This window comes from Lynx canadensis, chromosome X (genome assembly GCF_007474595.2).
Source record: "Lynx canadensis isolate LIC74 chromosome X, mLynCan4.pri.v2, whole genome shotgun sequence".
Lineage (NCBI taxonomy): Eukaryota > Metazoa > Chordata > Mammalia > Carnivora > Felidae > Lynx > Lynx canadensis.
In genome coordinates this window covers 120,083,927-120,096,404 of record NC_044321.2, presented here as the reverse complement: position 1 = coordinate 120,096,404, position 12,478 = coordinate 120,083,927, and the positions used below count along the sequence as shown (strand labels likewise).

Below are 12,478 nucleotides of genomic sequence, written 5' to 3'. Positions count from 1 at the left end.
GGCTCTGAGCTGTCCGCACAGAGCCCGACATGGGGCTCAAACTCACCAACTGTGAGATCATGACCTGAGCCGAAATTGCATGCTTAACCGACTGAGCCACCCAGGCGCCCCTTAGCAGTCTATTTTAATGCATTCATTTAAAAATAATATTCAGCTCATTATTGCTTACATGTAAATACGGTTTTTGAAAAAATTACTATATTTTTGAAACAAACAAACAAAAGTACTAAAAGTATGGCATTGTTTACATCTTTGCAAGTCTATTCAATACCTACCTGAATAGGAAAGGCCTCGATTTTCTTACCTGCCTCTTCACCTCTTACAGTCTGTTGTTTCAGTGGAAGGCAACCAAGAAATCCAGATTCACTGATACTGAGTAGGGAGAGGAAGACCTCACTGGCCCTCCAGCAGGTTCTCAGGGACCCCCTCCCCACCAGGGTTCCAGAATGACCACCGGGCACTGCTGACGTCCACTGTTCTTTCATAAAGTTTAATCAACCCTTTGAGAGCAGAGACACTATGAGCTGATTTGACAAAAATGGACACTAGGGAACAGAGACCTTAGGGCACAATGTGAAAGTCACACAGCTGAGGAGAGGCAGAGCTGAGACTCAAACCCACATCCGTCTTTCAGAAAGTATCTCTGATTTGAGAAGATCGACCATGAATGCACCCCGCTATTTTCCCTCCCCCAAAACTACATAGGCTACACCGGGGGGGGGTGTCTTGATATCTCTCTCCCACTCCTCTACACTAAGAACATGTTGAAAGCCTTTATTTAGTTGGCACACTGTTATATAAAAGTCCAGCTTGCCCTTCTCTTGTGGATTGCATGCGGGATGGGAGGGCTTTGTCTTGCTTCAGAATCTGGGGTCCAGGGCTGTGCTGGGCCATCTGTGTCTGTGTCTGGATCCATCACCTCATGAGGGCTGATTTGGGGCATCACTCGCCAAATCAGCATTCAGTGACATCATGTTGGTGGCTTAAAGTCGGCCATAGTGGGAGTATTTACATCATGGAAATAGGAAAACCCTGGAAATCGGAACTGCACTCTCCCTTCCCAAAGACCTGTTTCCAGCACATCACTGCCCAAGACTGGCCACAGAAGAATCACCTAGAATTCATTAATAGGAGGAAAAGCTGCACCACAGGGCAGCTCTGTCCCCTAAAATAAATGACTATGAGAGAAGAAGTATGTGCTGTGTGCCCTGATGACAGAGCCCTATCTCTGAGCATAGTATTCTTTGGCAGTGTGGTTGCAGCAGTACATGCTGAGCCCCAGATTCCAAATGTGAGAGGTTCATCTCCACCTCCCTAATGTCCTAGATCAAGGACATTTGTGGAAGTTGTCTCTCTTCTCAGGAACCACTGGTGTCCTGAAAACCCTGTCAATACACATTTGTCCAAGTGTTGACTCAGGGTCATTTGGTCCTGCTGCAACCTGAGTTTCTAGTTTGCCTTCCTCTGACCCCCAGGTCCTTTATCCTCACATGTTTTCTCCTCTTGGGTCATTTTAAATTGAGTGACAGTCCTTGGATCCCACCTACACAAATGCACCTGGCCTCATGTGTCCTGGAAGGTTGAAAGGAGGTCCTTAACAGGACTTGGATCCTAAGTGGGGCGTGTGTGTGTCTGTGGTGTGTCTGTGTGTGTAAAGCTGTTATCTTTCTACTTTATTTCCTCTCTAATCCATTTTGTGAAAACTCCCCTGCCCTCAATGCCTTTTCCATGAGAACATCGAGTACTGTCTCTAATATTTTATTCATTCATTCATTCATTCATTCATTGGATTGGTCAGGGTGTAACTGACTGAGAGTGAAATCAACGCTCTGCATCTGAGGATGTATTAGTACTTCCTGGTTTCCATAGAAAGCTAACATCAGGGAGAACATTTTGATGATATTCTGGTTTCCATGACAACTGGGGTAAGCCATTCCTTCCTGGAGACAGAAACATTTAACAAGGATATTTACAGACTGGAGAGATGGAGTAACTGTAGAAACATCGAGACTAGTCGGTGTCTGCTATCAATGTGAGTTGTGTGTGTGTGTGTGTGTGTGTGTGTGCATTGCCAGCGTGTGGTCTTTAGTTGGACATTGAGAGCTCTAATCTCTCCTGTTTTATAAGAGAGGATGGCAGCTCCTCTTGTGAAGGGCTAGGGTGATTGAATAACCTGTCATACCTCAGTCCCGTTTTACTGTCCTAAGGTGACACCACTGCACGAGGGAATTGTTACCTGAGTACTTGAAAGCAGAGGTCCCCAAGTATTTCTCATCATGTACCTCTGCTTAACGATTGTCCCATGAACCCTTAAGATGTAAGTTTACTCATTTACAACTACTTATAGTAAAATTATTGTGTGCATAAAATGAGAGAAAATTTGAAGTCAGTAAATGAGGGAAATGGGTAGGGTTGGGAGATCTAATGTTACTTTGTGTAACCTAGAGGATAATATTGTGAGTATTATCACACAATGAGTAGCTCATACACACACACAAACTAAGAAGCATGTCTAAAAGACAAAGTGTGAGCCCAAGCTCTGAGGTCTCCTCCTCAGATCATGGCTTCTCAGAAGCACCATATCTTTCCCTTGGTTTTTCTAGAACTACAAGTGCCCACTCTTCCTATCATGGCACTCTTGTCTCATTGCTCCCTTTTTGACTTTTTTTTTTTCCTTTTTGGTCTCCAAAGAATTCTATCAAGCTGTCTCTAATTAAATAATAAGAGAATATTGCTTAATAGTCATGTTTGTTTTTCCTCTTTGTTTTAAGGCCCTTCCTTTCCCTTTGGTTTCTAGAACTTTTACTATGATGAGCCTAGACCTGTTTGTAGTGTGTCTTCGTGTGTGTGTGATGGAATGTATTATGCTTGCAGTTTGGCACATCAAATATACCACCTGATATCGTTCTTTATTTTGGAAGATTGTTCCTTCACACATTCAGCAGTCCTTTGCTCTCTTCTTGGACTGCAATACAGTATCTCTTATGTGGTTAAAAATATACATTTTAATAATAATTTTTGCTTTGACCAATGTAAAGTACACCTCAAAGACATTTCAAATATATTCTCATCGTTTTCTATGCTAACGGCATGGTACAGTTTTGGTTGCCTTCTTTTTGTTCACTTACATCCAGTATTTCACTTCGTATCTCCTTAGAGTCCTTATAAAGTAAGGTTTTTGGTACCTATGTACACATAAATGTGTCCTCCCTGTAATATTTTAAAACATGATTTGAAAAGTGATATAGGGGAGCCTGGGTAGCTCAGTTGGCTAAGCGTCCGATTCTTGATCTCAGCTCAGGTCTCAGGGTCGATGAGTTCAAGCCCTGTGTTGGGCTCTACACTGGGGGTGAAAACTACTTTAAACAAAAAAAAAAGGAAAGAAAAGTGATGTCTACCCTCACCACCCACTTCCATCCTTTTTCCTCTTCTGTTTTCAGTGGAACCATGCCATGACATTTCTGTTTGCCAGTCTAGACTTTTCTCTTTCATTTACGTGTCTTTTGTGTCCTAAGATAAAGTATATACCATTGTTCTCCATGTGAATATGTGCTTTATGTAAAGCATATTATTTGTACTTAATTGGTCTCTAGTTCGATTTTTTTGTCCGAATTTTCTTCCTGTGTCAATACATGAAGGTGTGCATCAGTCTTTGTGTTGGATACATAACATGCCCTTGTCAGATTAGATTATAGGTTTGTTAGTCTTTCCCCATGGGTATCAAGGACCTGGCATATGTCCAGTGTCGTTGTGACAAATTACGATGCAATGACTTATCATATGAACGAGGGCACATTTTTCTCCTTGTGCACGACACAGGGCAATCGATAGGTTCTGAAATATACACCTCATCAACTTGCCTAGATACTAGTAATTATGGAGGCTGCCCTTGACTTTTTTTTTTTAACCCTAATGCCATGCATGATTTCATTGGTGTTATAGAGGGTAGTGGAGGTTTCCTTGTGGCAGGTAATAGGGACCCGAGGGGTTAACAGAACACCTTTGGAAGAAAGTTAGTCTACTGGAAGGAAGAAACCACCTGAGTTTGCTAGAGGAATAAGAGAGAAGTCTCTTTAGTCTTAAAACAAGGCCCTGAGGGAAACCCTGAATTTTGTATAGTTCTTTGCTCAAGTGCTCTTGCTTCTCCTTCTGTGAGTAGATAGCTCTTGAAGATGTGTGTCTGCAAGACTAGGCGCTGTTGGTCCTTTGTTAATGAAAAATTGGGAGGCAGACCTCAGCGATTTGAAGGTGTATGTCTATTTAGTGTCATAGCTGATCATTTGTAGGTGAGAAACAAGCCTATTTTTTTCACTTCTTTGAGACGACTGAAGGCAGTTCGTGATTTTTCAGTTTGTAACATTTGCCATTTAAATGTTTGCACAAAAATGGCTCATGTTTCCAAGTAGGCATGACCTCTATGAATTTATGAAACTAGTGAACAACATAAGGGAAAGGTTTGAAGATCCCACTCAGTTGTCCTACAAATAGAATTCAAACCCAATGAAAGCTTAACAACTCTTGCATGTGAAAGTTCATGCTGAATTCATCTGGCACTGGAAAGGTGCAAAAATAGGCAAGAATGTATTTTCTTTTATAACTGAAATGACATAAAATGTGCCTTTATAATAAAAAAGGGGAACTGCCAACTCATCCATTTAAGGAAATACATATTTGGGGGACAGTTTAAACTCACAAAACCTACAGCTTGAAAGAAGCTCCAACAAATAGGCAGTAATTGTAGGGATGGGGCATTGGGGTAAATATGAGAGAATTCCTGCATCTGGGGAGTGGGATGGGGGCAGTCATAGCAAGGAAAGTGCCCTCATTTTGAGACAACACCTCCAGAGGGTTGTTTTCTTTTCCTTTTTTTGGAAGTGAAGTGATTACAGCCCTCCCTGGGGAAAGGAGTTAAAGAATAAAGCTTCCAAAACAATTCTAAAACTCATGGCCGTTGATTGGATAAATACTCACTGCCATCAGGCTCTTTCATTCCATAACCAAAGAGCAAATGGAATAGAACAAAAGGTATACCAGGACTTAAAAATTGAAGCTGGTCCATCTGAAGGCTCTACTTCTTGATGGTCTGGAATTGACTGTGAAGTTATAGATTGTGGAGTTGCTATTATACCATTCCACTTCTGTCTTATTCTATGTGATTTTACTGGGCAGGCATGTTTGATAGATCATAGTAAACTAAAATTCTGGATGCATTTTCATATTCAAGGTCTCTGAGGATTGGGGGTCACTTGGAAAGTTACTTTCGTGTCATTCAAGATTCTAATTTTTTTAATTTTTTTAATTTTTGTTTATTTTTGAGAGAGAGAGAGAGAGAGAGAGAGAGAACAGAGAGAGACAAGAGTGCGAGCAGGGGAGGAACAAAGAGAGAGGGAGACACAGAATCCAAAGCAGGCTCCAGGCTCCGAGCTGTCAGCACAGAGCCCGATGCAGGGCTTGAACTCACGAATTGTGAGATCATGACCTGAGCTGAAGTTGGATGCCTAATTGACTGAGCCACCCAGACACCCCAAGAGTCTATTTTAATTCATTGCCCCTGGTGTGCAAAAAGAGGACCAACACTTAAATAATTATCTCTTTCTATCATGTCTGTCTATGCACCCACCTGTATACATCTTTAGAGGGAAAGAAGAGAGCTGAGCTTCTGTTAGTATGAAAAAGAAAAAGAAAACCCTCTGCAAGATTAGGTACCAACCCTTCATGGAAGATATTTGGACAATGGGCCAAGGCATATGGTGAGAAGGCCACTTAGGATTTAGTATTTTCATTTCACACCCTTCCCTTCTGATTGCCTCTCTCAAAGACGCATTGCTTTAGTAATTGGAAAAACAACCGTAATTGCTGTTTTGGTTGTCTGGTGAAAGTTACTCCATCGAAGTGTTTCATACTTTTATAATAGATATACACAAATGTGAATATGAGAGAGTATTCAAATAGGTGGTATGGGTTTTGTTCTAAGCTTATTTATTCATTTTGAGAGAGAGGGAGGGAGAGAGAGAGAGAGAGAGAAAGCACAAACAGTGGAAGGGCAGAGAGGAGAGGGAGAGAGAACCCCAAGCAGGCTCTGCACAGTCAGCACAGAGCCTGATGCAGGGCTGAACTCACGAACCGTGAGATCATAACCTGAGCCAAGGTCAGATGCTTACCTGAATGAGCCACCCAGGTGCCCCGGTGGTAAGGTTTTTAAAACCCTTTTTAGTATCTTATATAAAATATGTACCAAATAGAGTCTGTGGACTCACATATTTGCAGTTAGCATTCCTCCTAGGTGATCAGATTACTGATGCTTAACGTTTTTTTTCTACTTTATAATTGTAAACAGCATTTTAGATTTTCCACGTGTATTTTCATTTTTTTTTAAATACGAAATGTATTGTCAAATTGGTTTCCATACAACACCCAGTGCTCATCCCCAACAGGTGCCCTCCTCAATACCCATCACCCGCCCTCCCCTCCCTCCCACCCCTCATCAACCTTCAGTTTGTTCTCAGTTTTAAGAGTCTTCTTATGTTTTGGCTCCCTCCCTCTCTAACTTTGTTTGTTATTTTTTGTTTGTTTTGTTTGTTTGTTGTTTTTCTCCCACGTGTATTTTCAAAATAAGGAGCTGAAAACAACATTTACACTGGAAGCAGAAACATTTGCTTGCATGTGTAGAGCAGAAAGCATGGATTATATGCATCAATATCAGGCATCTTGGGTCACTAACGTCTTGCTCTGAGTGTGTGTACATATCTGTGAGGTATGTGCGTAAGTGTGTGTATGGGTGTCTTGGGGGTCGAGTAGCTATCTGGTTGGGGCTGAGGTGACTCAGGCCCTCCTGTTTTGTGTGACAGGCTGGCAGGTCCTGCTGCAGGAGATTGCAGTGGCTGAGTCACCTGTTTTCCTTCTCCCTTTTGTTCTGTGTCCTCACGTGACACTTGTGTTCTGAGAGCCAGTACGCTGAGTTCTCCTAAAAGCAGAGGACACAATACCTGCATGATCGTACAGTCTGGCAAGAAAAAGTGTGTGCGGACTATGCCCAAAGTATGTATAGTTAGTCATACGTTTCATCTTATATCTATGAGTATGTGTGAAGAAAGTTGTGCTACACACATTTCTTAGGGAAATAATATTTTGTATTATGAAATATATCATTTGAAACTGATAATGGATGAGCTAAAATCTATAAATGAATTATTATACATATTTGTATCAGTGTATACAGAAAAGCGGAACCCTGAACAGGAATTTCTGGGGTGGAGGATTGAGAGAACAATTGCATTTTCTGCATTACACACATCTGAGTGTTTGAAATGTATTTAAATAAAGTTTTTAAATATCAGGGAAAAACCACATTGTAAAGAGACTCACAAAAGTTATGTGAAAAATCAGCATTCACATGAAACAGTGATCAAATATGCTCTTGAGTGAAGAATATAGTCCTAGGTAATATGCACCAGGCATGTGTGTATGGATGCATAGGAAATGTGTGAGAAGCCCATACACCATCATATTGAGAGTGAGCATCTATAATGTATTGCCTCCTGTATATATCTCTCTACACGTTTTATGTTCTCCGCAAATGCATTTAGCGTTACTTCAGAAACACCAAAAACACACTTACTTTATAGACTCTGTTTTTGTTACACACACACACACACACACACACACAAGCCACTACTATCATTAAATCTGTGTGTCCAAGACAGACAAAGGCTGTACTGAAAGTATGAAAGCAGTACTTCCCACTGTTCTGAAATAGGAGGACTAGGATAAACTAGGTAGCTTCACGTGGAGATGTATTTGAAATGCAAAAGAAGGAAGAAAATAGACATGTCTACATTATAAGTGAGATTTAACTAACATTTCTGTTTCAGAATGGCCTGCACTCCAGAGCTGGGGAAGGTGCACTCCAGCGCACCTCAGAAGCACAGAGCAGAATAAAGGGTCTGCTGGACACGCAGTTGGAGCGTACGAATCAACAGATGCAGCTCACAGAACCACACCTCCCAGGATTTACGTGGCATTCAGTAAGACGTTCCCATTTTACTAAACATCCCATTTGCAGTCATCTCATGTTGAATCTGGAGTGTGGTTTACTTTGCTCCTCACTCTACAGCCACTTCTTTACACAAATTAAGTGCTTGGTGTGGGGAGGGTGGGGTGGGGGGAAGCCTTTTAAACCACCATAGAGAAATGAAAAAGTGCAGGTCACAGCCAATGGCCCACGCCTGCAGCAACTCTTATGAAGATGGTACCAGTAACCACCGTGATGATCTTTGTGAACCTCTGGATTCTAGGCTCGTGCTCTTGAACACGACATTATGCTGACATTCAGTGTCTGTAGGCTGGAGATCACCCCTGGCTTCCCTGGGTACACAGGGTGGCACCAGCACCCCAGAAAATAAAAACTGAAACATTCCCCCAGAATGAACCCGGGGGAGCACAAAAGGCACAGGATGTCCAATACCACAGGTGAGATCTAGAAAATGACACCCACCTCCCCACACAGATGCTCTTTAATATGCAGTCATAACAAGCAGGGCAAGAAGTTGGGTTTGGCAAGTTATAAAACTCCTCTGGTATCTTCTGTATTTTTCCCTGATACTTGCCGTGTATTTTAGCCCCCCCCCCCCGTCTGATACACACTCTATTTCTTTGCTTTGCCTCTTATCAATTCTCATTGACCAACATTGTTCTAATTTCACACAAAAGGAGTATTTTTTCTAATACTTTTCTTTTTTCCTTTTCCACATTCCAGTACTCTCCAATATAGTCCGTTCAAAACACAGGCTCCAGCGACCCTGGGAGATTCAGGTGAAGAAAGACAGGCCACATAAGGTGTAAACCCTTTGTGGTCCTAGGCCAAAAGGTGTGGTGAAGAACATTGCTTTAGGGAACACCTGCCATGGCTGTGGGTATGACGGCCAGACCCTTCAACCTCTATTAATTCCGTCTTGAGAGGAAACTCAAATCATAATGGCTGCTGAGTATATCCTATGCAATTGGAAAGGCCACATTTGGCCAGCAAAGGTTTTGTCCAGATCTGGGATCTCACCAAAATATATGAGGAAAAGAGCACTTTCTCTAGAAGTTCAAATACTCTCAGTAGGTAAAAAAATTAAAGTGAAAAGCACAGACATAAAGCTCCTAAATGAGTCTCAAATTGAATCCGTTACCTCCTTGCTAGTGGCCCAGTCAAAGGCCAGTGTTCCACCAGGACAGAAAGTGGCCTACAGAAATGCTCTTAAAGTGGCACTGGAGATCCTGAATAAGAGAGCAAATTTCGGTCCAGCAAGAGCATCAGATGGTCTAGAGACCACTACACCATCTCAAAGGGGACCACAAATGCAAGCTTGTAAAAAGTACCGGAAGCCTAAAGGTACCTTACTGAGGAGTCTTAGGAAAAGAAAAAACCTCAAATCGCTGCTGGTGTGTTCACAATAAAAACGCCCCAGACAGTGGCCGATCACAGGCGCACACAACCATCACGCATACACTAAGGGAAAGGCGAGCAAAGTCCTCGCGAAGCTGCAGCATGTGCTCAAAGTTCCCATCACTTTCGGAAGATGATCATAAGACAGGAGGCCGACCACACGCACACACAATGGCCACGTGTACTCTAAGGGAAAGGCGAACAAAGTCCTCGCGAAGCTGCATCGTGTGCTCAAAGTTCTCATCACTTTCAGAACATGATCATAAGACAGGAGGTCAACCACACGCACACGCAACGGTCACGTGTACTCTAAGGGAAAGGCGAGCAAAGTCCTCGCGAAGCTGCAGCGTGTGCTCAAAGTTTCCATCACTTTCGGAAGATGATCATAAGACAGGAGGCCGGCCACACGTGCACACAACGGTCACGCGCACTCTAAGGGAAAGGCGAGCAAAGTCCTCGCGAAGCTGCAGCGTGTGCTCAAAGTTTCCATCACTTTCGGAAGATGATCATAAGACAGGAGGCCGACCACACACACACACAACGGTCACGCGCACTCTAAGGGAAAGGCGAGCAAAGTCCTCGCGAAGCTGCAGCGTGTGCTCAAAGTTCTCATCACTTTCGGAAGATGATCATAAGACAGGAGGCCGACCACACACACACACAACGGTCACGCGTACTCTAAGGGAAAGGCGAGCAGAGTCCTCACGAAGCTGCAGCATGTGCTCAAAGCTCCCATCACTTTCGGAAGATGATCATAAGACAGGAGGCCGACCACATGCACACACAACGGTCACGCGCACTCTAAGGGAAAGGCGAGCAAAGTCCTCACGAAGCTGCAGCGTGTCCTCAAAGTTCTCATCACTTCCGAAAGATGATCATAAGACAGGAGGTCAACCACACGTGCACACAACGGTCACGCGCACTCTAAGGGAAAGGCGAGCAGAGTCCTCGCGAAGCTGCAGCGTGTGCTCAAAGTTTCCATCACTTTCAGAAGATGATCATAAGACAGGAGGCCGACCACATGCACACACAACGGTCACGTGTACTCTAAGGGAAAGGCGAGCAAAGTCCTCACGAAGCTGCAGCGTGTGCTCAAAGCTCCCATCACTTTCGGAAGATGATCATAAGACAGGAGGCCGACCACACGCACACACAACGGTCACGCGTACTCTAAAGGAAAGGCGAGCAAAGTCCTCGCGAAGCGGCAGTGTGTCCTCAAAGTTCCCATCACTTTCAGAAGATGATCATAAGACAGGAGGCAAAGGAAATAGGGACACATCAAGAGGTATGTCTTTGCATCACACAGTCAAAGAGAAGGGTACAAGTGCTAAAGATGGAGGCATCCTTCCACCTTTGTCACCAAGCTTCAACCTCACTTTGCCCAAAGCTCACAAAGAAGAGGCACATGACACCTACCCAAGGACCCTGGCTGTCTCCTCTGAAAGCTCTGCCTTCTCGGGGAATGTTGAGGACCATGGAGAGGTTGCCTGGAAGCCAGGCTTGGAAGGTGCAGCAGCATCCTCCAGTGCCCCTAAACAGAGGCGGTGTTATTCACTCGGTCTGGCAAATAGAAAAAGGAAGCTGCAGGTGACAGAGTTTGAGAAAGGGCTGCAAGAACTTCAACCTTCAGTCAACTCAAAGGCTATTAACCCCACCACCCCTATTAAAAAGAATGCCAACAAAGAAATGGGACAAGTGGCAAGCATGGGTTTTCCACAAGAGCCTTGTCCCATTGAAGGAGGAATGATGGTCTGGTTCAAATTTCAGAATCACCCATTTTGGCCTGCAGTAGTAAAGAGTGTCAACCAAACAGAGCAGACTGCAAGGGTGCTTTTGGTTGAGGCAAACATGCACTGTGAAATGAGTGGCATTCGAGTTCCTCTTCGAAGATTAAAGCACCTGGATTGTAAAGAGAAAGAAAACTAATAAAGAGAGCCAGGAAATTGTACGAGCAAAGTGTGAACTGGTGCTTCTCCCTGATTGCCCACTACAGAGAAAGGCTCAGGCGAGGTTCTTTTGCAGGCAGTTTCCTGGACTATTATGCTGCTGACATCAGTTACCCAATTAGGAAAGCCATCCAAGACAGGGATCTGGAGATTGATTTCCCAAAGGTGAATTATGCCGACCTGGAAGATTCTGAGGAGGAGACCTCCCTGGACGGGAAGAGGCCCTGCAAGAAAATTCTCCCTGACCGGATGAAGGCTGCTGGGACCGAGCCAACCAGAAGCTAGTGGACTTCATCGTGAAAACAAAGGGGGCCGATCACCATCTTCTGGACATTGTCCAAGGCAGGAAACAGTCTAGGTGGCTGGTATCATTTAGGAATTCGAGCAGGTACGTGATCTGCGTTGAAACATACCTGGAGGACGAAGACCAGTTGGATGTGGTGGTAAGACATTTACAAGAAATCTACAAACAACTAGACAAGAAAACGCTGAATCTGGTAAGGGATGACAAAGTGAGTTTTGTTCTGGAAGTTCTTCTGCCAGAAGCAATCATTTGTTCAATTGCTGCACTTGATGGATTGGATTACAAGGAGGCAGAAAAAAAGTACCTACAGGGGCCACCTGTGCATTACCGGGAAAAAGAGCTATTCGATAAAAATATCCTAAAGAAATAAGAAAGAGATAAGCAACAAGGAGCAAGACTAATTAACTCCCCCTGTACCCACACTTTAGCAGGAAGACCTCTCATTACCCTGTCTGTATGAAATGTGTGATCGTTCCGCTCTCTATGGCATGTAAATATGTTCTGGAAATTTGAGACCTTGGGAATATGCTGGATTCATTTTGGATCCATCTCTAGCACTTGTGGGTAGCACAGCCATCATCTTTTCTAGTACCCAAATGCCTCACAAATTAATTTATTAAAATATTGCAAACAGTTGTACTTCCCTCTACTTGCTTGGATGTGTTAACTGTCCAGATGTTTTCCTAACATGGCTTTTAACCGTACTTCTATTTTAATATAGCACACACACATTATTTTATTACATGAAAGAACACTGGTATCAAACATTAAGCAACAATCATTTTTAAAATCCAAGAT

At 43.4% G+C, this 12,478-nt stretch overlaps 1 protein-coding gene across 1 annotated transcript; it reads left to right on the top strand.

The window, feature by feature from the left end:
* Window positions 1-11,134: 11,134 nt before the first annotated feature.
* Window positions 11,135-12,050, top strand: LOC115506921 (PWWP domain-containing DNA repair factor 3B-like). The gene is given in 3 exon segments (XM_030304866.1): window positions 11,135-11,348; window positions 11,351-11,635; window positions 11,638-12,050. Coding segments are annotated over 3 exon segments (912 nt in total).
* The last annotated feature ends 428 nt before the right edge of the window (window positions 12,051-12,478 follow it).